This window comes from Melanotaenia boesemani, chromosome 12 (genome assembly GCF_017639745.1).
Source record: "Melanotaenia boesemani isolate fMelBoe1 chromosome 12, fMelBoe1.pri, whole genome shotgun sequence".
In the NCBI taxonomy this organism is placed as follows: domain Eukaryota; kingdom Metazoa; phylum Chordata; class Actinopteri; order Atheriniformes; family Melanotaeniidae; genus Melanotaenia; species Melanotaenia boesemani.
Window position 1 is genome coordinate 27,698,749 of NC_055693.1, and position 25,284 is coordinate 27,724,032.

At 39.5% G+C, this 25,284-nt stretch overlaps 1 protein-coding gene across 5 annotated transcripts; it reads left to right on the forward strand.

The window, feature by feature from the left end:
• Positions 1–88: 88 nt before the first annotated feature.
• traf3ip1 (TNF receptor-associated factor 3 interacting protein 1) lies at positions 89–24,309 on the forward strand. Of its 5 annotated transcripts, none has more exons than XM_042002501.1 (16): positions 89–347; positions 1,756–1,824; positions 4,890–5,051; positions 5,602–5,730; positions 5,823–6,191; positions 6,272–6,349; positions 6,781–6,804; positions 7,192–7,270; positions 10,005–10,025; positions 11,058–11,145; positions 11,803–11,895; positions 12,007–12,142; positions 12,220–12,256; positions 12,349–12,425; positions 20,175–20,392; positions 20,995–24,309. In XM_042002501.1, the coding sequence occupies exons 1-16, from the start codon at positions 225–227 to the stop codon at positions 21,158–21,160; spliced, it is 1,869 nt and encodes a 622-aa protein (XP_041858435.1). In that variant the 5' UTR covers positions 89–224; the 3' UTR covers positions 21,161–24,309. The 5 variants fall into 5 exon arrangements, with proteins under 5 accessions (XP_041858435.1, XP_041858437.1, XP_041858436.1 ...); XM_042002503.1 differs by having other exon boundaries at positions 11,806–11,895; XM_042002502.1 differs by having other exon boundaries at positions 7,195–7,270.
• The last annotated feature ends 975 nt before the right edge of the window (positions 24,310–25,284 follow it).

Genomic DNA, 25,284 nt, shown 5'->3' on the forward strand with positions numbered 1-25,284 from the left:
GGTGTTTGCAGCTTTTTGCCGATTGTTAGCTGTTGCTATGGACACGAAATGCTTAGCAACCCTAGGCCCTTAGCGCAGGCGCAGTCTTAATCAGAGATGCACTGTGGGATTGCTGAATATTGACATAGCAACCAGCCGATAGAACCTCTGAGTGTTGCCCTCCGGATTAGTTTTTGTCTTACTTTCCGCGGTTAAAGTGCTTAGCTTTACTTTCTACTGCTGCCATGAATGCGGCAGTTGTAAAAAAGACCCAGGACACGTTGGGCAAAGTGATTAAGAAACCACCGCTAACTGAGAAACTGCTAAGCAAGCCGCCGTTTCGATACCTTCATGACATCTTTAGTGAGGTGAGACTGAAATGCCACCTGTTAATATCAAGAGACTGTCGTTTATTTTATGCCAACAAAGCTTATTTTTTCATTTTCTGTAAAAGACAGTGCTAACGGAACCTGAACGATTTTAAAACACAGACTTAAGGAACAAGTTAGCTGGCTAATACAGCAACTGTAGCACAAACTTAGCTCATGGAGGGAGTTAGCAAATATTAAGCAACATTCCCGAGTTTGCCGTTTTAGTCCTCAGTTGTAACTCGAATGATGTCAGTCATGTAGTTACAGTAGTTTAATTTCCAAGTCAATTTTTGCGTATAAACGAAAAGGACAAATGCTCGATTGCCAATTAGCTGCTTAGCTAACCATATCAACAGCGTTGCCCAGTTGCTAGGCGCGACCTGAGCCTACACCAGGATCAACAAACCAACTTAGTCCTCTCCTGGCGAATTTTTACTCTGTAGTTAGCAACATTTGTCTGGTCGTTAGAACCAATCACGCTAATGTTGAACAGCTAGTTACAACTAACCTGATAACTAATCAAGAATTACGTTGTGTTCGCTGTACAGAATGTTTAAAAGAGACACTTTTCTTGCTATGTAACTTGTCAAAGCTTCTTATGAAACAAGCTGAGTGTGGTTCTTAATGTGGATATACACGTCGCTCATTGTTGGACAGTCGTCTTTTTTTTTTTTTTTTTGGTTCAGCTGTTAAGCTCAGGTGTACCCTAAGTCAGCTAACTACAATGAAGACTGGATAAAAACGTGTTTTTATTAAGTTCTCTAACTGATCAAACTGGTAAATTTAAATTGGGATTCTTAAACTAAAAGAGTCCCATTTAAAGTGGTGCTGCAGTTACAACTCCAGTTACAAATGCAACAAATTACCACAGAAATCGCAGCATGAGCAATAATAAATGCTTAATCTCTATCCCTTTTTTTTATAAAAGCTAGAATAAAATCACATCTGATCTCAATATGAATAAGTTTGTCTTACATCTTTTATATAACAGGCTAGTTCGACATTAGGTGTCAGACAGCATAAAATCTCTTTAAAAAAAAGTTAAGGTCTCATTCTCACATTGCACCTACTTCATTGTCTTATATTTCACTGTAGGCTCGTGTATAATTGATCAAGTGAACATGTGTGTGACTTTTTTACTCTGATTAGCAGAGTGTCTGGATCTGTGTCCAGAGAATATACTACAAATTAACGTAAAAACTGTTTAATCATATTGTTCATTTTAGCCTGCAGTAAATGTTACATATGGTAAAACTTCATAAATACAATGCAGAGTTGAGCTTTTGCTGTATATACGCTAAATTAAACTGGAAGCTGGGATAAACTGTGGATATGGTTTCCTGTACATGTTGAAGTTTTTGAAATACAAAACAATGAAACAGTTATTATTTTTTGCCACTTTTAGGTCATCAGAACGACTGGTTTTATGAAAGGCCTGTATGAAGAAAATGAAATGAAGTCAGACAGTGTAAAGGTAAGCTGATTACACTCTACGTCTGTCACCTTTTAGCCTCCAGTTACATAAAACTGATGGAATTTTTCTTAATCTTATTCCTGTTTTCCTTTGCTACTAAGACTGTTTCCGAGCTTGCCTTTTGTCTCCTTAAGGAACTTTATGTTTTTAAGGATATCCACGTATTACTCTGGACATTTGGAGAGTGTATAAGTGTGTGTGTGTCAAGTAACTGAACACGCTGACTGGGTGACATGCTCTGAGTGAGAAAGTCTAGCAGTGAATGACTGAGAGCATTTGTGAAGGTGTCAGAACTCAAGTCTGCTGCTCGCAAGTTGATCCCAAATTAAAACTGGATGGGAAGACTGAGTCCTCTCAGTTTACTTTAGATAAATGTTAGCAATAAACAATTCCTACAGACTTTAATAGGCAACAAACTGTAATTTAATGTGCATTTGACATTTTTATGTTCATCACTCAGTAATGTTGGTGCATTTTCTAGTAAAGTTTGTTTTTAAAAGCTGATTGATATTCAAAGATTAAGATCTTTTTTCATGCATATTTTAAAGCCTTGATGTCTTCAGTCAGCAGATGTGCTCCAGATTTGTTTAACAACCTCATGTTTTTATTCTCACATTTTGAAAAATGTATTTAAATGTATTTAAATAATCCTTTAATAAAGCCCCCTCAGAGTAAAGTCACTGTTCTTCTGCGCCATGGTAGCCAGCTGAAGTAGTTGTGGTATCTGGTGAGGATGCTTTCCTGATATTTCCCCAAGGGGGAGTGTTTTGAGGTTGTACCCAGGGAGGAGATCTCAAGCTAGAGCCAGGAGCTGTTGGGAAGTTTCCATCTCTTAGGTGACCTGTGGTCACCTCGGAGTCTCCCTGGCAGAGCTGGAAAAGGTGACTGGGGAGAGGGACATCTGGAATCTCTGCTCAGACTGTGAACTCTTCGAATGTAGTCCCTTTTCCCCATGTATATTTGAATGTATACCTTCCTTTGTTTTGTTTTCATACCCAAAAGCAAGGGCCATTGTATATTTTTAACAACAATTTACAGATGACACCCACTAAAATTGATTTCATACTTCAAAGATAATATCACTTTCCTTCGTGTGACCAACAGCGGGATTTTGCATAACGGGTTTGCACATCAGGGAGCCTTTTATTAGCAGATTTGTTATTGTGTCATTTTTTTTCCCTTTAATCTCTGAGGGAATTTTGGATTGTTGGTATTTTTTAACTCCCAAATTTTAATCTGTGGTTCTTCAGATCTTTGTTTGGACAGATCTTCGGTCTTCATCATGCTGCTCGAGACATTGCAAATAGGGTGAACACATATACCCGCTTTTCTTTTAGTTTTAGATTTTTCTCAGTTTAACATCACCATTTTTAACACATTTGTTTTGGTCTGTTACAAAAACATCCCGAAACCGATCTGTTTGGTTGTAATGTAATACGATAAGAAGAATGTCATGGAAGAAGAACGCTTTTTCATTTTAATGTTTGTCAGGTCTTTGCCCCAGGAGTAGACCTGAGGTGTGTTATTGGATGACTTGCCTACATGTCCTCCTCTGTTTCAATGCCATTTGATTAGTACCACCGATCAAAGCTGCTGTAGGATTATGTGACTGAATAGAATTTTCATAAAGGAATTAACACAGCAAAGGTCAGCTCTTTATCAGATGTGACACAGAAGGGTCAGGTGCTTCTACCAGATATGAGTTCTCATGTTACAAGTTGGCAGATTTTCATAAGCAACAGACTGATTAACTGGTCACTGCTTAGCCTGGTTTCTGTTTTCAGTATCAGTTAGTTGTTTCTTTTTCTTTAGATTGACCTTTTATGAATCAAGATAATCCATCTCATTAATGTTGTGATGATATTGCCTTTGGGCATGAGATGAGTTTTGTTTCTTGGGAACATCCTTACTAAAATATTGCTTTGCCCTTAAACAGCTTATAAATGTTTGGGATGTAAAAAAGACCAGTGATTGTAGTATTTAAAACAAAAGGAGTGATACAAAATTTCAGGTTTCAAAGCTTTGAGACCTCCTTTTGTTATTTTTGTTTTCCTTCCGCAGTTTAGCAACTGTGGGCCAGTTTAGCACCTGAACATGTGGAGCCATGCCGCCTGGTCATGCTTAGATTGTTGTTTGTTAAAATAAGCAAGACCTTCCCCTTAGCACGTGTTATGTGGATGGCAGCCTGTCATGCTCCAGATCTTGTAATGTTGTTCGGTATCGAGGTTTCTGTCACAAATGTCTAATCATTCCATGTGCACTAATATACCCTCCCACCATAATGAAAATGAAACTGTGTGCTGATAAACAGTAAATAGTCCCTCTCATCTTTAGCCTGGAGGATGTAGCATTCACGATTTCTATAAATTAATTTAAGATTTTTGATTTTGCAGTATTGTTTTCTGTTTCATCTCCGTTCTAAATAAGCTCAAGTCAAGATAAATGTGCTGTGATGTCTTTCAGATGTGCTTTTGTTCAGCTTTTATTAGTCATTGCAGTGACAGTCTCTATTCACTGAATGGCTCTTTTGAATCCATGCAGTTTTCTTACATCATAGTATTTAGTATGTGTTGTTGAAACGGTGCTGCCTAAAGACCCAGAAAAAAATCCAAGCCTTCTGCTATGGATTTTGGGCATACAGAAATAGAGTATCTCACAGAAGTGAGTACACCCCTCGCATTTAGCAAATATTTCATTATATCTTAACACTATAAATATATACATATAACACTATAGAAATGAAACTGTGATATACAGGACACCAATTGCCCAGCTCAGATTCTTTGCAATTTTACTCTGAGGAACTTTTGTTTTAAATTGTTAAATAATTTTCCCATCGTCCATCTTTACCTCTAAGGACTCATTCTCTTCACAATGCTGTATTGTATACTTACTAAATCATTAGCAGGCAATGCAGTGAGTTGTGAGGTGTTCAGAAAGGTATGACAATTTTTTTTTTTTTTGGTTCAGGAAAATGACTTCTGCTAAGTTCACCTACTTTTACTTCCTCTGCTTCATATTTTCTGTGTTGACTTGTCTTCTCATCACATCTTTTTTGTTTCTAGGATAAAGACTCTAAAATAGCCTTCCTTCAGAAAGCCATAGATGTTGTGATGTTGGTGAGTGGCGAGCCCCTGGCGGCAAAGCCTGCTCGGATTGTTGCCGGCCACGAGCCCGAGAAAACCAATGAGCTGCTGCAGGCCATTGCCTCGTGCTGCCTCAGCAAGGTCTGTATTTTAGAGAAATCACTCACTCACACACACACACACACACACACACACACACACACACACACACACACACACACTGGGAAAATTAAACTAAAAACTCTTAAATTAAATTAATGTGTTTACTCAGTTTAGTCTCTGTTATACTGGAAATGCAAATATTGTTATATAAAACTAAGCATGTAAAAACAAAACTTGGCATGTGTTATTTTTTAACATTAAAATATAACACTCCTGAGAAAACGGTTGCCTCAGGGGGAACTTGGGAATATTTCAACTGAACCCTGGAGATGAACAGATGAGCAGATTCATCAGGGATAAGAGTTGCTTTCAAGAACATGTAAACACGTCTTGATTGTTTAAATGTTTTCTTAGAGCTGTGCAGTGGGAATTGGCTGTTATTAAGATAGCAGAGAAGATTTTAAATAGGATTTAAATTCTTGACAGTCATTGAAAGACTTTCCTCAGCGCTCATTATCATCTGAATTATTACTCACACACATCCTGAGTTTTGCTGTATTAGAGTATTTTTCCTTCATTTGTTCTGCAGATGTCCAGTGATGAAGCAGTGAAGCGAGTGATAGCAGGAGAGAAGGTGGACTTGAAAACCAAGGCCGGCACCTCTCGGTCTCAAGGCAAGGAGAACAGAGAGGGACGCGATCGTCATTTAGATCGAGAGGTAAGTCCTCAACTTGCTAAAATCTTGTTGTACAATCGTGCATATGATGTAAACGGGAGTCTTACCCACTTTGTTGGTGTGAACGATTTCAGGAAAAGAAAAAGATAACAGAGCGCAGCAGCAGCCGGGACCTGAAAGATCCAGACCAACCCAAAGAGCAGGAGAGCCGACACAGAGACCGCGATCGCTCTGACAAGCACCACGGCGGTGAGCAGGAGCAGCACGACAAAGACAAAAGTCGAGACCGAGAGCGGGACAAGGAGCGAGACAAAGGGCGAGCCAGAGACAAGGACAAGGAGAAAGAAAAGGAAAGGGATCGAGAACGGGATAAAGACAGAGAAAAGACAAAAGAGAGAGATTCTCATAGAGATCGAGAAAGAGGAAAGGAAAAACAAAGAGACAAAGAGCGACACAGAGACAAGGACGAGAGGAATAAAAGTGATGAGAGCAGCATTAACAAGGTATGCAACTTTACCTCACTCACATATCTGTTATGTCGGCAGCACAGAGCAACATTTACATGCAGCTTGTTTGTGCTCAGGCCAGAGAGTCAGAAGAGCTGCAGCAGAAACCTAGTCCTGAGGAGTTTAACAGCAAAACAGCCAAAACTGTGCCAGCAGTAAGTTCTTTCTTTTTTTGGGGGCAGGTGAGACAAAGTGGAGTTGCTTTGAGTTTTCTTTCTGACAGTAAATCATTTAAGAAATACATTTGGTGAAGGATTTTGGTCTTGTTTTCAATTGAAATAAAACCTGACAAATTATACTGGTTAAAATAAATTGTAAATGATTTTCTGTTGTACTTCACAATCTTGCAAGGAACCAAACCCAGTTGAAGAGGTAATAACAGCTTGCAGAGATGATCAGTAGATGATAGGCCTGTATGTTAAAGACAGTTAGGTGTTTAAATGTTGTGACTACTGCTATAGCTTTAGCTTGGATATCTACTTTTTTTTTCACTTTTTTTTCATCTTCTTCTTCTTTGGAAGTATTTGGGAATAGGTGTATAATGTAGAGTTGCTAAGCCCAGAATCTGTGTTCTTTGTTTGTACAGCCCACAGAAGTAGTTGGGAACCAGGTAAGATTTTACATTGCTGTAAAAGCACATAATTCAGTGGAAATCTGCCTGTATTACTAAGTACTTGTTCGGGTCCTTACAATCTACTTCTGTTTTTATTTTGAACGTCTCCAGTGCTGCAGTGTGGTCAGTGCAGAATTTCCTTTTTTGTGACCCTTCTTTTTATACTTTAAACATTATACAGTACCAGTCCAAAAACCAGGAGACACCATCCGTTTATTGACCTGTTCATAGCTTCACATGTTGGGTTGCCTTCTTAATTAGATGTGGTTTAGTCAATTTAATAAAGAAAATGTCTCATGTATAGTGAGGAAGGTGATTACAAGACACTAAGAGCTGTGCAGAGGGCCTCGTCATTCTAAATGAAATATAACTTCTCTTCTTTAGCAGAATGACAGTCCGGCCAGAATACCTCGACCTTCATCTGCCAAAGGGCAGAGGAGGAGACCCAAAATTGGAGGTCAAGGTAACATCTTGCAGCTCCTCATTCTACACTCAGTACTGTTGTTTTTCAATCATCTGTGCTGATCAGATTAGTTTAGATGGAAAATATACACTACCGGTCAAAAGAATTAGAACATCAGTCCAATAAATAGCTTGAAATGGTACAAATTTAAGTGTTGAACCATCAGATGTTTTAAAAAAAGTCATGATCCCCAAAACTGAAAAATAATGTAAATTTCACAAATATATAAAAGGGTCTTTTTCAGGGAGCAGGAATAGGTTAACAACTTAAAGCTGTTTTGCTGCCATATGTTGGTGTGATTAATGCAGTTGTAAGTTATCAAGAAAATGTGGGACACCTATAAGAACTGAAGGAGTGTTGGAACACATTGTTATACCAAATGCTTGGGAGCATTATTTGAATAACTGTGCAGACAGTAGTGTGTTGCAATTAAAAAAAGTATTCAGAGAGTGCAGACCACCACCAAGCCTTTTTTTTTTTGTTGTTGTTGTTTTGGGTCTTTAATCTTCATATACCCTCACCCGGGTGACCCAGACAGGGGTGTTTAGTCCCTGCTTGTGTCCAAATGACATGTTGTTCCACGGATCGCCCCTACGGATCCACAGCCACCTTGAAGCCCTCTCTGCGGCCTCTAGAGTGTTTTTGATGGCTCTCCTAGATTGTGGTCCTTTGATTCCAAGGAGTTTGAGCGTTCGCAGTAGTGAATGTCCAGCGAAGCCTCGGCACCCAACCTTAACTGGCTCACAGCTGGCTTTCCAGCCATTACTCTGGCATTCTGTAATAAGCTCAGTGTATTAAGTCCTCTTATGCTCATTGGCCTCGTCCATTCGGTCCTCCTAGGGCACAGTCAGCTCCAGGGGAACCACTTGCTAAGTAGACACGGATGTTGATACTGTGTCTGTGCGGAGAGATGTAGATGTGATGTTGACTGGAAACTTGAGCTGATTACTGAGGTCAACTTGAAGCTGCCAGTCCCGAGTGGTGGTGAGGAGCCCCCCTGTAGAGTTCGGCTCATGTTGATGAGCGTCATGTTCCGTCTAATGGAGGAGATTATTTGACTGTTTGGAGGCGACCTGGGTCTTACTGAGCTGGATTGCTGTGGAGATGGAGTCTGCCAAAGTTCTTAAAACTTTATCATGGCGCCAGCCGTACCATATCTCTCCAAGCCCTTTTAGGCAGCAGTTCAAGGTGCGTTCTAGGGTGCCCCTCTTCTGGCAAGTTGGCTGGGCTTGGAAAGACGTCATAGACTGATTATATGAGAAACTTGATTCAAAGCTCTGCCCAGGTGATCTTGTGGGATTCTGCCTGCTCCCATTGAATCCATGCTCCTATCTTGCTATATTATTCTTCCTCCACTTGCGCTTGAATCTCGTCCTGAACCAGCTGGCGCCTTTCCTTTCCACGGGCTAGGTCGTACTGCGGTTTTGGAAAACAACCAAAACCTGCTGATGGACTTATCTAGTGCCTCCACAGTTATTATTGGCACCTTGTAGACTAGAAGGGTCCAGAGTATTCTAGGCAAGACTGATAGTGCTAATAGATCCAGACTTTACATTTTAATGGAAGACCAGATTTGTCAGTGTCTGTGAGCCAGGTTGCCTGGTTACACTTGGTTTGATGTATGGCTGCTGAGTCCTTCAGGGAGCTGTCGAACGTCTTGTCCAGAGTCTTTATAAGTTTTTCAGTCACTGAGGGAATTTTGGTCTCTCCCAGGGCAAAGCGGAACTATCCTTTTTCAGGAACAGAGACCTGGACTTAGCGGGCTTGAAGCTCATCCTTGCCCACTGGATGAGCCATTAAAGCTCCTGAAGGAGCCACCTGCATCCTGGAACCAATGTCATGACTGTTAGGTCATCCATAAAGGCTCTTATGGGAGGCTGCTGTGTCCCTGATCTTGATTTTGGCCATCTACGTTCCAGCTCAAAAGACTTAACAATCATATTCATGACAAGTGAAAAGAGTGGTACTGAAATCGTGCAGCCCGTGATTATTTCCTTCTGTAGCGGTGGCATGCTGATGTAATTTGGCCTGAGTTATGTTGCTAATACAGACAGACAGACACTGCTGAAAACATAACCCCTGCCTTGGTAGAGGTGAAGACAAGAAAAAAAGCAATTAACAGGGGAATTGTCACTCCAGTCTCCTTCCCCATCAAAAGGCACTGAAACACTGGGGGAAACTGACAAAGAGGTCTGGTAGACCCAAAATCAGGACAGAATCAAAAGTCGGGTTTCTGAGAGTCAACAATCGGTGTGATAGGCGGGTCAGTTGACCATTTTTGTTTCCATTGTGAAAAGATTGCAATGAGTGTGTTCAGCTGACATCTGCTTTGATGAGTTTAAAAACATTTTAGTTCAGAAATGAGTTTCATTATTTCTTTGTTAATTCATGTTATTTATTTGCGCTTTACTTTTATTACAACAAAGACTAAAATGCTGGAACCTTAATGAAGAACTGGAAAATTTGGGGTGTAGTAAATCTTTTGACCAGTAGTGTAATGCAGTTGAAACAGGAACTTCATCAAAATGTAGTTGATATCTTTCTGTTGAACCTACTTCCTTTAGAGAACCAGAAGCAATAATGGATCAAAGAACCGAGATTAATATAAAATATTCCTAAACATAATAACATAATCTGTTAATGAACCTGTTTTTAAACTGCAGTCTGATGACTTGTTGACTGATGTTTGTAGTAGAAGGGAACTTAACAAAGACTTCTTTTATTATCCCAACAGATGAATCTGACAGTGAAGGAGGTGAGTGTTATCTCTGTCTCTGATGCAGCTCTTTGCGGAGAAGAATATGACAAGGTTTTAATAAATATAGCTAGAAAGTTTCCTGTAGACAAGAGCTACCATTACAAGAGACTTTGTTCACTCTGCCTGAAATGCATTATGAGCAGACTAGTTAGACTACAGTAATACAGGTGGATTGTATTGACACCAGTTACACCAGTTTGAAGTATACTGGAGTGGCTGGATGACTCAGTGAGTTATTAAGAATAACAATACTGTTTGTTAAAGTACAGATCAAGTCATTCAAGTTTATTTGTTAGGATGAGCGTTGGTGACTTTGTTTCATTGGGCTTAATGGTCTATAGATTTCTGACCAAACCCACGGTGCCACGCCTGAGTAAGACGTTTGAGAAAAGTTCAGATATGTTCAAAGGGATAACATTACAGTATGTATGGACCCTATAGTCTGTCCCTACTTGGTAAAAGCAAGTTAAGCCAGTTAAGCCTCATATCTAAAAGACTACATCAAAGCTTGTTTTCTTTTCCTCTTGAATCAAGAATATTAACTTAGTCCAAAGTGACTGTGATAAATCATTGCAAAGAAATGTAGTCAGGTATGTGCTGCCTGTGAACTATAAACTGCCCATTTACCGGTCCGATAGGATCTGATGGGATGTGTGAAAAGCAGGCACAGGACCCAAAGAATCCATCACTAATGTTCTACCACGCTCTCCAAGATACCCTCGGGTATCATTTGTCCACATCCTGACTGGTCAGAACTCCTTTAGTGTCCTGAGGAGGACCTTCTCAGTGTTATAACCACTGTAGGTCTACAAATCCAGGATTTCCACAGGCTAAAAATCTCTATGGGAAATTTTTAAATGGTCATCTTTCTTGTTAACAGTGGAGTCATTCAAGAATAAATGAAGGACCTCAAGGCAAATGTGTTTGAGCAGTGTTTCATGAAGTCTCAACATCCTCCATGCTCACGTCGTGCATAATCATTGCTCTGTTATCTAAAGCTGACCTTTAATCATTGCTTTTCATTTACAGACGGAGATGCTCAGTCGGCTCAGAGACCCGTTCCTCAGGAAAACGGAGACGCTGGAGGATCCTCTGTGCCATCTGACATGGCTTCCAGGTCTGTGAAGCCAACCCTTCCTTTTACTCTCACTCACTTAAGATTTACTTAGAGGCACCTTACAGTGTGCTTTCAGACATAAGTTTTTTTTATCCATAACATCACTGCCTTCCAGTACTAAAGCTGCTTTTATTAATCCGTCAGTCTCACACAATATGGGTAAAACTTTAACAATATACAGTAAATGTAATATTATGCTTGATAGAATATTTATGAAGCGCAAAATGTTTCTGTTGAGAATATATCAGAGGTTTACTGATGTGGTTTATTTAAAAATGTGGTCAGTTTCCAGGATCAGTTCCAGTAGATTTCACAGTTTGGATACCGAGGCAGGTCCTGTTCTTCTGCTGACTAATTGGTTACGATCGGCTGGCTGGGCAGCTGTGTTTCAGCAGCTGTTATTAATATTCCCAATGTTGTCCAGAGCAACAATCACCTTCCTGAAGTCTGAATCGCTCAGTGTGGCTGTCACAAAGTGGACATTTGGAAAATCTCTGAGGCGTATTAACACAGTCTTTGCTTGCTTAAAATAAACTGTCAAAGTAACAGCCTGTAAAACTTGTTTTTGTCAAATAAAAAAAAATAAATGTAGGCCTGAAACCAGCTGTTAGATTGGGAGATTATTTTTTCACTTATGTATGACCTTTTTCTGAACAGCAGCAGAAGAATAGCACGGCCGAGCAGCGCTCGCCCAGCACCCCCTCGAATAAAGAGACAAGAGAGCCACACCGACGTGACCCCGACTGAAAGGTGACCGATGTACAGCAGTAGTAACCCACCTTGTGAATTCATTCTTCTGCTTTGTCTATTCAGTGAAAGTAGTTGATATTGCAATAAAAAATAAAAGTTAATTTCTTAAAGGCTGTCAAGTGCCAAGCCCCCATCAACTGTCATCATGGATGGGAAGAGGCTGTCTGAGGATGAGGAAGATGAAGATGAACAATTTCTTGTGGAGGAGGCAGTCGCTCAACCCCCAGATGCTCCTGAAATACATAGAGTAGGTAACCTAAGCATTGGTTTTATCAGAGAAAAAATAAACTTCAGGTACTAATCCGCTGTTTTCCTCTATTACAGGAACCTGCACAAGAACTAGACAGTGAAGAGAAACATGGTACGCAGTTACATTTCTCTGTTTATCCTTTCATTTTTCCTTCATTTTATTTAAAGTACTGATCAATCTTTTTGTTGTTCACCTTATCGCAGGTGGCCTTGTGAAAAAGATCCTTGAGACAAAGAAAGACTTTGAATTAACACCACCGTCCCCAAAATCTAAAGAACAGGTAGGTACCACAGCTTTTAGTCATATTTTCTCTCTCCACTAGAGGGCACTATTAGCCTTGTTCCTGTCTGTCAGCTCATTGACTTTTAACCCAGGTGAAACAAATACATCACTTCTTTTAGCTTTTCTTTCTGGGAAGCTTACTCCCAGTGTTTTCACCCCACAAACCTGGCTTTTATCAAAAGAAAAGATGTAAACAAATGGAGTGAGGAGGTGTAATTGCAGCGCCTTGAAACCACAAATATGTTCCCCTTCAGTGAAGCTCAAGGGCTAATAAGCAGACAAGCAAGAGTGGTCCCTAACAGACCACACACAATTGATACACACATCTAGATGTCTGGAGCAAAATGAGCTTGTTTTCTTGGGGTTGCTCAACATTTTTGGCATGTTTTAAGTTTTCAGGATTACAGACTTTTTTGCTTTCTGCACCATTTAAAAGAAAAAAAAGCCTGCTGATTACTTTAAAAAAAGACATGATCACAGCTCATTCTTTATTCAGTTATTGAGATTGTAAATCCTCTAAATTTTGTCAATACAGCAATAAATCCAAAATCCAACCCAAGAGTTATCTATAAAGCACCATAAAACACGACAATGGCTGAAAAAAAAAAAAAAAAGTAGTAATAAATGAATGAAACGGACAAAAAACACCGGTAGAAATCTCAGCTCGCACACAAAACCAGCAACCCATGCTGTGCTGACCACCAGGGAAAAAATATGAGTCTTTAAATCAGATTTAAAAGAAGACGTGAAGAAGACTGCCTGATATGTAGTGGCAACCCATTCCATAATTTGGGGCTGGAGCCAAAAGCCTGATCCCCTCTGAACTAACAGCAGCTCATCAGCTGACCTTAAAGACTGTGAAGGAGAGTAAGGATAAAGATGTTCACTGTTTAGATTTGTTTGGCATTAACAATTATTAACATCCCTTTGCAGTTTCTTATTTACTGAATGCATTTACGCTGCCTGATCCTGCAGGTTTTAGTGTTTCCCTGACACAACACACCTGATTCAAATGAAAAGGTTCTCCAACAACGTGTTGTCAACTTCTGCACCAGCCTGTTAATGAGCCATTGATTTGTATCAGGTGTGTTGCAGCAGGGAAACACCAAAACCTGCAGGATGATAGATCTGGAGGTCTGGAGTTGATGACCACTGTTTATAGTGTATGGTGCGAAGGTTAATGGCAGGAATGACAGATGCAATATTCCCTTTGCCTTTGCATCACTTTATTAAAGTAGCACCGCATAACTTTCCAACTTTAAAACTCTGTGTCTCTGACTTGTTTTGATGGCACACTGACATTGACATATGTGGGCTGAGAAATCTCACTTCACAAAGTTTTTTTTTTCTGTCCCGGGGGCATCACTTTGCAGCAATATTTTTCTTTACGGCACCGCATCACATACTAGGAATTGGATATCAACGCAGTGGTCGAAGCATGGCTAATTCAACAAAGAAATGCAAGAGGACATTATTGTAGGAAGAGGGAAAATTATTTAATGATTATGTTATAAAAGCAAAAAACCAAGTGTATGGGCTTCAATACAAACAGCTTAACAAGAAATTCAGATTTTAGTGATGATCCTAAAGAAAGATGGTGTTCCTACAGTTGTTGGAAGCATCTCCTTCATCACATAACCAGCAACTTGTTTATTAGTTTCCTTCTGAGCATCAGCTTTAACCAAATATACAGCTAACCAGTGTTGTCCCATAGCTGATGCTCATCTGAGTTTATCTAATCCTGCAGGTACTTCCACAAATCTAAAGTAGACTTTTTCTTATCACCCATCCACAACAAACATTTCACTGACTGCTCTTGTCACGAAGAATCACAGAGGAATTAGCTTTTTCTCTCAATATTTTCCTTCTTAGTTTGATTTGTGACAACAATGTGCACAGCTGAGTTCTCTAATGCTTCACTTTGTAACCTGTTACACTCAACACTGATTCTTTCTGTCACTTCCTTTCATTTCAACTTGATGTCTCATATGATCAACCAGTCGTCTCAAGGTGACACACCACTGCTGATGCTCATGGGCTTTGCTCTGCTGATTTATCAGCCAGAAAGCGCTTTCATCAATATTTGGAGTATGAAACTGACTGAAGTTTACAGTTTGGTCTGTTCTCCGTGGTGTGAGGTGGTGTATGCCGTCTGTTTTGGGTGGTCCACTTTAGTGAAGCATGCTTTTCCTGCGTCCCATCCTAACTGACCACCCTGACTGTGATGGATACACTGTTTTGGCCTGTCACTCATCCAGAAAGGCCCCTGATCTATCTCTTCCCAACTGCGACCTCAAGACACCATCGCTCATAACTCACACCTGAAGTTGTCGAAGCTTAACCAGCAGGAAACTGAAATAGCTTGTCAGGAATTTAGAGCCCCTTCATTCAAGAAACTTCACATATGTGTGCGAGTGTTAAGTGCAGTTTTCGTGTATCTGACCACCTCAAACAGATGCACACAGACAAAACATTCAAAAGAGCAGAGATCTTTGTGAAACATGAGCACAGCCTTGTAGAGATTACCCTCATTTTCTGAATGCAGCCTCATCAATTTTCAGGGCCTCCAAAGAGCCGTCTCAGAGTATCACAGTATCCCGCGTGCTCTGCAGGAGCAGCTTAGTGCAGGGACACCTGCTTATTGGAGCCATGAACTGTTCGGTCCAGCCCTCAATCATTACTGGCCTTGCCTCGTCAGCTGTTTAAAGAGCTATAATGACTTCCTTCCTGACATAAAAGGGTGTAGAGGTCAGCTTAATGGAGCCCTTTATTTTTTTCTATTTCTTTTTTTTTTTTTTTTTTTTTGTCATGGTAATACACACTTAGACAAAAATGTAAATATTGAGCTTCCTCATTCCATTTGGTTTAACAAGCTTGAAACAGCTGTTTTAATACATTTCTTAAATATCTGTATGTATCAGAGTGTACTCCAATGAGTTGGATTTGATATAAGGCCCAGCAGAAAAAAAGTGCTTTTCAAACATTTAGTAAATTAAGCTAAATTAAGGCTTTATGCCAACTATATTGTAATTTCTGTTCTTCATCATTCCTATAATTATTTTGCTCATGCAGCACTGGTAAAGAAAAAAGAACATTTAAACAGAAGCAGGATGGTGTTTTGCCTGGTCCCACCTTTCTGTGTGTGTGTGTGTGTGTGTGAGAGAGAGAGAGAGACCAAAGCATTTGCTGTATATTTATGGGGATGACCCTCCTCATGACCCCTTGTCAGCATTGTATATTATTCCAAGATACTTCTCTTTTTATTTAGACAGAATCTGCCCTTTGCAACAGCTGCGTTTTCATAAGAATTTTTGTGTACTCTTTTCCCCATTTCTTTACCCCCATCAAATTAGCCTTGATGAAGGTCTGTAATGTATAAATAAACCCTGTGGCATACAAATGGATGGCTGTTGAGTGAGAGTCACGCAGGAGAAGGGCCAAAATACTCTCTGCAGGATTGTCAAGAAAATAAATACCCCTCTCTGCAGACCTCTGTGTCTTCATAAACATCCAGCGTTTCTTGTGGAAACACAAGGAAATGACCCTGTGGCATTGCATTAGTCTTATAACTTTTGTAGAGAGAATATAGGCTTATTGTAGGAGTTTGGTGGAGTTTAAGAGCACCAACCCGAAGGCAGCCATAAGTTTTTGATCCAAAAGTCATGCCTACTAAACTCTGCAATGACTTTTTTCCTCTTAGGACAGAGTTTCCATTTTCTTTTACTGCAGAAGAGCTAGTGGTCTGTCTCAGCTCACCCCATACTGCAGGGTGGTGATTACCATCATCTCCCCAGGGGCCTACAGTGACCTTAGAACAACATCCTGTAACCTCAGTGGATCTCTCCTCACCTCACTGACTCCAAGCTATTTTTATTATCTAACTGGATGTTGAATAGCCTATTTTTATGAAAAATGGCCAGGAAGCATGTAAACAATGTGCAGAGCTTGTTCTTATTCTGTGATTCGCTCCTGCCTCACCTCGCAGAGCATTTTTCTTCAGGAACACCCTGTAAAAACACTCTGGATGTGTACCAGTGTCTCCGAATGGACACCAGTAGCAAGTACACCACTTCCCATAAGCTCCCAGGTAGCTAGATAGATGATCTATAACCTTCATCAACAAAACCTGATATCATATATTGCCCCTAATAATCATATTTTTTTCATTTTTTGAGGCTGATTATCTTCAACAACTTCAACTAGCCTTCTGTGACGACCCTAATATATACTTAAGATGATGATAAATTGATGGTGGGTGTAACAGCTTTGGCATTTGTTTCCAATCGTCTTTGTTTTGATCACAACTAATCTAAAAAATAAGCAGTGATTATTGGCAGCAAAAAAATGTTAATGAATATGAACAGGTCTGTTTATAAGAGAAACTGATCTCTCACAATCAGTTGGAGGGCTGGTGGCTAAATTATTGTTTTTCTAGTTAATGATACCCCAAAGGCTGCTAGGGTATTAAGAGGGTCTGTTCTTGTGAGCCATTTTTCTTGTCGGAGGAAGCTTTGAAGAATGTTTTTCCTCTGTTTCCAGAAAAGTCCCAAAAGCAGTCTATGAGTCACATTTTTGCACGTATTTCCTAATTAAGCTAATAAGGTGTGGACTAACTGGGGAACTTTCACATTAAACTGGACCGAAGTGTTATTTGTGTTATGACATTTTCATGGTGTTGTTCTTAAAGGATAACTAATTATTTTGAGGACCTTTTTTGAAGAAAAGCTTAATTTCAACAAGCATTTTATTTTCAAATAATGTAAATGGTCAAGCAAAGAATAGGAAAAACTCTCATATGTGCTATTGTCTTATAAAATCATGTAAAACAGAAGAGGTTTTAGATCTTAAGTCTTAAGATTAGGGAAGAGCAACAACACACATACTATACAGTGTCATTATTTAAAGGTCATAAACTAATGCACAAGCAGTGTGTTGAAAACCAAATACACTTTAACTGCTAGCAAAAATGCTGTTGCTGTAAAAGGGAAATTTTCTTATTCATCCACCCCTTCTTTTCTAGTGCCGGCCAAAGCTGTGTCATCCCTGTTGCCTTATGTTTTTGTCATTGTCTACATAACGTGGAAAGCCTGCCTCCTCCATCACCTCTTGCTCCTCTGTGGTCACCACATCTAAATATTGTTGTGTGATCTGGGTGAGAAAAAGGAAAACTAGCAGTGCACAGGTCTCGTAGACCCTGACAGAGACCTCCATAAAGCTGTGATTTATATCTACCAAGACAGAGTGCACACGAACAAGGGGTCATGTTTTCACACTAAGTTTTTTATTTTCCAACTGAGATGGAGAAGGGAAGGGAGGGCGGGTGGCAAAGGCACAGCAAATAGAAAGGAGCCTTGGTCTTGTCTAGGTTATGCAGACCAAAACCACAGCTAGGCTGACCGAATGAGCCATAGACTATTTGTCTAGCTGCAGTGTTCATAGCGCTCAGTGGAAAGCCACCCACATTGCACGGGGACTGCTGGGCCGAGACATTTCAACTCTCACACTCTTGAGTCACCACAAACCGGCAACAAAGTGAGGCCGTCAGAAATGTGTACTCACTCCTTGAAAAGAAATGGAGGCAAAGAATAATGTTTGATGTCATCTCTACAGTGTGGTCTTGACATGTCAAGCTGCCTGTCAAGATTTGGATTAGTTAGCTGTTTGGTTTGTTTGAGGAGATGGCATGATAAGGCAAATGCTGCGCCCGGCATACAGTATGAGCAGCATCTGAGACATTGGATGTTTTGAAGAGGAAGCTGTCACTTAGTTTACACGCTGTTGTATGAATTCTGCTGCCTCATTAAGGCAGGTGCTCCCATCTGTGGATCTAAATAGCTCAATTTGGGCCCAGAGTTGAACTTGAAAGGAGGCAAAAGTGTAGTAGTTGTTACTCAATCCTGTAGTAAAATAACCCCACTGCCACAGCCAGTTTCTAAAATAAACAAGAGTTAAAGACTGAGATCGTGGGTGGGGGTTTATATGTGTTCAGCGTATGCTTTGCCTGATCCCCTGACGAGTGTTTGTAGGTGTGCGTGTGTGTGTGTGTGTGTGTAAGAGTGACTTTAAGGTTGCAGTACTGAGTACCTTCACGTTACAAACACACACAGGCCTTGCAAAGTCCAGCTGAGCAAACATCCTGGGGTTTGCTTTCTGCCAAGGGAGTTCCTTCCCTAATACCTTCCCCTCCTTTACACCATCAAGGGACTGAGAATAATTGGGATATAGCGAACCCTCCTTCAGCGGCACACCATACACTGGAAGCCTTCAACAGTCAGTCAGCCAGTCCCCCTACTTAACCAACACAATTCAGCAGCATGTTTGATCTTTGTATATACAGCTAGCTTAGTAGAATTCCTCTTTAACATTTTTAGCCTTGAAATCCTAAACCACTAAATGCAGCCTTGCTCTGGTTCTGGGCATTTGAGATCATGCTGGCAAAGGTGGAATTCCTAAAGAGAGTTTATGTTTTGGTCTACAGAAACACCAGTCATTTCTGCGTGTGTTCGTACGACTGTTGATATGTTGCTTTATGTTAAATATTTCAGATAATTTTAAAAGTAGTTTTTCTTGGTGTGTTCAGACATTTTATTTAGGATCCTTTTGGATTTAGGTGGTTAAAAAAACAACTTAAAATAGAAGGAAAATCAGCTGTGTTAAAGGATAGGGTATAATGGAGAACACTGCATGGAACTCTTCTCTTCCTTTGGCAGACTCGCCAACAGCATTATGAGACAAAAAAAGTCACATTGTTCTGATTGCCTGGCTTACATTGGATGTAGAACTGGTACAGTTGTAGCGACAGAAACCAGCGTGCTACTCAGTTGTTTGTATACTTCATCTGCGGGCCTTGTGGTCCGTTTCCAGGTTGAATTATCTCCAAAGGAGATCATATTTGAAGGTATCAATGACCCGCTTCACTTCAACTCAACTGCTCCAACTCAAGAGGAATTATGGAAAAAAAGTCAGGATGCGCAAACGCAAGTTTCTATAACATCTGATGAAATGATGGCTCTCAGATCTTCCTACTGAGTTAGAGAAAAGATGAGAGGTCAAGACATGCAGAGTTGTGTTTGACTAGGATGACCTCACCTGCAGTGATGGGCTTCTCAGGAGATTTAGCTGACTCTAGAGCCCTAGAAACGCCCTCAAATTAATCTAAATTAGTTATATAAAAAATTTTTTTTAAAATTCCTATTTATTCCTACCGTTCTTGTCTCTGTGGTTTGCTCTAACCAGGTGATGGAGTGGCCTTATGTGTGCACTCAATGAGGACTTTTCTGGAAATACCAAAAAAGAAAAAAATGATGGTTTTCTTATAAACATAAAAACGCCACGAACGTCTTGTGTCAAATAATATACAACTGCACAATGCATGACTTCTTTTCACCTTAGTGAGGGGATGCTGCATGGCACCTTCAGATCCTTTTTACCATATAAACAAGATTTAAAAGGCCATATTACGCTTGTGGACACAAAATGGAGCTTTTCCTGATCTGCTTCATCTGTCCAATCCTTAGTGCTGTAGTATCATGGTGGGCTTTCCACATGAAGATTAAAGTTCAGTCCAACACTAGAGCGTTTTTACAACATAACTGCATATGAACGTATTTAGTAAAGCTGCCTACCAGAGCTTTTCAACAGTTTTTCAAATGTCAACATACAGGGTTAAAAATGTGATGTTTGCATACTTAATGAGGTCAGTATCATCATTTTAATTCCCCAAATTTCTTCTACTATTCTCTTTCAGAACCTGGTGTCTGAAGCAGCGCGTAAGAAGGAGCGGGAAATGGTGTCGCGGGAGATTGAGCGGCTTCGCTCGTCCATTCAGATGGTGTGCCGGAGTTCCCTACCTTTGGGTAAGATCATGGACTACATCCAGGAGGACATGGATGCCATGCAGGCTGAGCTGCACACATGGCGGCGGGAGAATAAGGAGCATGCGCAGGCCTTGCTGCAGGAGCAGAGGTTTGTTTGTCACACATGCCATGTTAATTGTTAGGTTGAAAGTTATTTCTTAGACTAAATGATGTAATGGCTCCATTATGCAAGCTTCTTTCTAATACTACGAATATTATTTGCCTCTGACAACATGAACACACACGTGTTTTTCGGGAAATAAGTAAGACAATTATTCTGTTACAATTAACAAACAAAAAAAAAAAAGATTTTGTTCAAAGATAATAGAGACATGTTCTGCTTGTTTCTTTTTTTCAGCTTACTACAGTCTTAATGAAATGTGTTTAACATGCTTTAGTCAAAAACAAACAATGTGAATTCAGCCCTTTTTATTAAAATTTTTTACAATAGTTTTATAGGTTTTTTTGTGCAGCTGATCCCTGTTTTTTCCTTGTTTTTTAATGCAATAAGAAACACAGGCACTGGTCTGTTTGAGGCTGGGTGAGAAAAAGAAAACTGGCACAGAAAATGAATATCAGTCGTTTCATCATTGTGCACAACCAGCCAGCTCATCAGAATCAACTCATCTGTCATTAACTATGCATTGTTTGTGTGCAGTTCATGAGCTTAAGTGATGCTTTTTGCTTGTTTTTGGTTTATATTCGCTGCAGTGCGACCGACAGAGCCGTGGAGCCTCTTAAAGCTGAGCTGGCTGAGCTGGAGCAGCTGATCAAAGACCAACAGGACAAGATTTGTGCAGTGAGGTCCAACATACTGAGGAATGAAGAGAAGATCCAGAAGATGGTGACTGGGATCAACTTCTCCTCCAGAACCTGAGAGAGCAACAAACACTTAATTAAAAAAAACATAAAAACATGCTCTGGATTTTTAGGCATGGTTCTCTTCCTGTTTGGATAAATGGTAAGGCCTTTTAAGTTACGCTGGATTAAACCTTGCTCTCTTTGGTTTTGTGATCAATAAAGGAGAGAGACCTGCATATTTTCCAGCACAGCTGGACGAGGAAAATATGTGTAAGACTGGTGCAGAAAAAGGCCGTGCCGTACTTTAGAGACCTAACACTATTTAGAGATGAGGGAATTGTGTTTGCTGGTGTCAGAGCTTGACCAGTCGATAAGTCTGACAGATGATAAAATCTGTTTAACTCCTTGTCCTGCACACTACCTAATGCCATCCTCTCTCCTCGGCCTGTAACGGTGCCTTTGTGGAACGAGTCGCAGCTTGGTGTGAGTACTGAAAACTTGGTTAACTGCACATTATGCAATAATAAAATTTTAAATTAATTTCTTTTCTTAATCACAAAAAGAAAAGAAAAATCTGTAAAAGTGTGGCACACTCACATTTTATGTCCATGAGGAGGATTTGGAGTCTCATCTTACACCTTGTATAGTGCTGGAAGACTAAGTCATTAAATAAATAAATGACTCAGCGGAAAAGAGCAGAAAATATTCATTAAAAATATTGAGACGTAAATAATTCGATATGGACGGTTTTCTAAACTTCTAGATTGTTGTATTTTAGTTTAAATCCTTACTGGATCTTTTAACATGACATACTGGTCTTTCAGTCTGTATTCAGCCCTCAACCCTAAAAAGAAGTTATCTGCACTGTTGTCTGACACTTTCTTCTTAAACCAATTTAGTTTCTAGGCCAGCGTCTCTTCCGCTCTGGAAGCACTGCAGCACTTTGATAAATATGAGTGGGATAGTTACATTTTAACATTTTTCAAGAAACAAATAGACAGTAGGTGGTGTTAGAGTCCTTTCCTTTCTGTCACATTTAAGTAAAAATAAGACAAAATTTTAATACTTTCAGGAAAAAACGAACACATTTCTTCTTGCAGTGATGGAAATCTCTCTTCTATATTTGTACTGTGGAGTTTACCAAACTGCAAACAACATTGGGTCAGATGGAACTTTTTGCAATGTTTATTTATAAATTAAAAAGTTAAATTTTACTAGCTTTATTCGCATCTGTGTGAATTGTGCTTGACAAATGTGACGGATATGAATATATGAAGCAATACCAGACTGATTGTAGTGGGAGTAAAAGTAAACACTGTTTCAGTTTTCCTCAGAATTTTAGTGATGGAAATATCCCATTTAGTCCACGTGTGAATACAGTACGCTTCCAGTTGTTTGTTGCATAATGGTCTATCTCATCTTTTAATGAAAATGCAGTTAGCATGTAAAAGTATAGATACATGATTTTTGCAGCGGTGTTTTCAGAACCATGTAGTTTCTAGTTGGTTTCTGTTCTGCCTACAAAAACCCACAGACTTACCGTGTTTAACATGAGACACCAGGAAATAATGACTGGATTAATGAATGATCTGATATGTTTTTTGTTTTCTATAATAGTAATTACAGTTGTATAAAAACTAGTTCCATTTAGGTTTATACTTCCTTTAGTTTCACAGCAGCCGTTTTGCTTTTCAGACTGTGAGAAGATATGATTGGTAATTTGATGCCAGCCCGTTTGCTCCAATCCAAACAAAATGAACAAACCCTCAGAAACCGGGAAGCTGTACAAAATTGAAGTAAAAGACTGCAGCGATTTACAGATCTTAAAAAAAAAGTTAAAAATAAGTCAAATTTTCAAAATGAGACTTTTTCCTATTTTATAAAAAAGGGACCTTAACTTGAATTTGACAGCAGCAACACAAAGAAGTGGAATGGTGGACAAGAAACAGCTGGAGGAAAATGTTGGGCAAATTTATTTAATTGGCAACAAGTCAGTAAGATGACTGGCTACAGAAGAAGAGCACGTTAGAGACGGCAGTCTATCAAAACCGTCTAATACAAATCATGGAATAATTTAAAGATTATGTTCTTCAGTGTAAAATCAACAAGACTTTGAGTGTTTCATCATCTGTAGTACTTTCCATCATGAAAACATTTAGAAAATCCTTAGGCAATCTGTGTAAGGGACAGCTGATGAATGAAGTTGCATGGCTGGGATATTTGGACTCTGCAGTAACAACAGACTTTTTTTGCCATGGAAACCTCTTTCCATGAATTTAAACTAAAAAATGACTCTGAACACGATGCTAAACCGTGTACTGCATCTGTTACAAAATCACGGCGATTCGTGAAGATGCCAGACTATCCTGCCTGCAGACTTTTTACCATTTGAAAGTATCTTGTCAATGACCCGTAACACATTACAAAGACAACCACAGACCGTTCCTCTCCCAAAGGTCCAGCAGCTGGTCTCCATGTAAAAACTGCTGCTAAATGAGTGAGTGAGTGGTAAATATGGCCCATCTCAGCTTTTTTGATACATTTCTGCCATCAAATTCAAGATATGTAAATATTTTTCATGAATAGTGAAAATTTCTAAATGTTCCTATGTTCTATCATGACAAAAATTTTACTTTATTAGATTTGAAAATCATTGCTTTCTGATTTTTATTTTTTTTTTATTTGTACATTTTACACATCCCAACATTTTTTGGAGTTGGGGGTATAAATGAAATAAGCCGGAGCTGGAAAACCTGGGCTCACATCCTGAGTTGATAACCAGCTTCATAGCGCCACTTAGCAAGAGCTTTATTGTTAGGGTTAGTTAAGGCACATAACTGAAAGAAACCCTGGATATGTTGAACCCGCTTCATTGTGCGGGGCTGTGCTGCATTTAGAAAGAAAAAAACACGAGGAGAGGATGCATTACAATGCAGCCAGAGCAATTCTGAGGACTTCAGCCACACTGCACTAACATAACTATATTCTTTTTTTTTATCAGTATTTAAAAAAGACCATTTCAACTAAATATAAAAGATTTACTGAAAAAAATCAAAAGCTTAAAGGGAAAACGTGGCAAAGTGAGGACCTGCATGCTCCTTTGTTATATTAAATGATGTAGACACTACCCACTGTAACATATCCTCAGCTTCTCTTTAAACTGTACATTATGTATATGTGGAAACTGTATCATAGTTCAAATGATTATATAATTTTGTAGTGGAGTGAAATAAATGGATACGTTGCAATAAATGTTTGTCTCTTGTTAATTATTTGTGATAGAGGCTTGTTTAGAACAAGGCCCCGTCTGAAAGCCTGGGTAGCCCTATGCTAGTTTAATGAGAGGGCACGATTGCTCAAGTTAACATGAGCGAACTGATGAATGACTGGTTTGTGATTCTGAAAGCATTTTTTTGTCACATCTTTGTGGCTTCTTGTTTTCTTCTTGGAAAACACCTAACTTTCTTCTGAAAATCCTCAAATGACCAGCAGCGGCTTTTCTATGTAACAGATTAGATTATATCAGAAAACATTGCAATGGCTGAAGGGAAGGTGGGGATTTACCCGAGGGCCCATGACAGACAGCATAGCGTCCTCTTCTAACTGAGACATCAGATGCAGTTGAATGGTCTTGTTTGCTTCCAAACTGCGTGAAATGACCCAGAAATGTCTAAGCATCAGCCTTTTTAAGAGTTATTCAGATTATCTCAGCAAAGGAACTTCAGTGTTTACATCTATTTACGCAGAAGAAACACCGGCGCATCCTTTAAGAAAGATACTTATATCCCACAATTCCTTGTGGCTGTAAAAAGCATTTATCAAGCAAGCAGTGTGCTTTGTTTCCGGTAACATCCTTAATAATTAAGCATTTATTATATCGTATTAAAGTTCCTTAAAGCACAAGCAGACACACGTGGCTTTTTTACTACTAGTTTTTTTTTTCTATATATTTTTATTTGAAAATTTGTCCCCAAATCTTTAAAAGGAAAAAATATGTCTGCCTGACCTGAAAATAGAAAACATGTACAATAACATAAAATACAGATAAAAACAAACTCCCTGTTGGTCAAACTGTTTTTTAAAGGAGTTTGTATATAATTCACAAACAGAACGTGGTGTGTAGAGCGCAAATTGCCTGCCTCCATCTCCATCCTCCATCTCCAAGACTGAGACATAGTCTGATTGCTTTTATGCTTTTAG

Excerpts from the sequence above, each read along its gene's own strand:
- traf3ip1 (XM_042002501.1), top strand. The coding sequence starts at position 225 with ATGAATGCGGCAGTTGTAAAAAAGACCCAGGACACGTTGGGCAAAGTG. Across the intron at positions 348-1,755 it reads TTCATGACATCTTTAGTGAG|GTCATCAGAACGACTGGTTT; the intron begins GTGAGACTGAAA and ends TGCCACTTTTAG. Across the intron at positions 7,271-10,004 it reads ACCCAAAATTGGAGGTCAAG|ATGAATCTGACAGTGAAGGA; the intron begins GTAACATCTTGC and ends TTATCCCAACAG.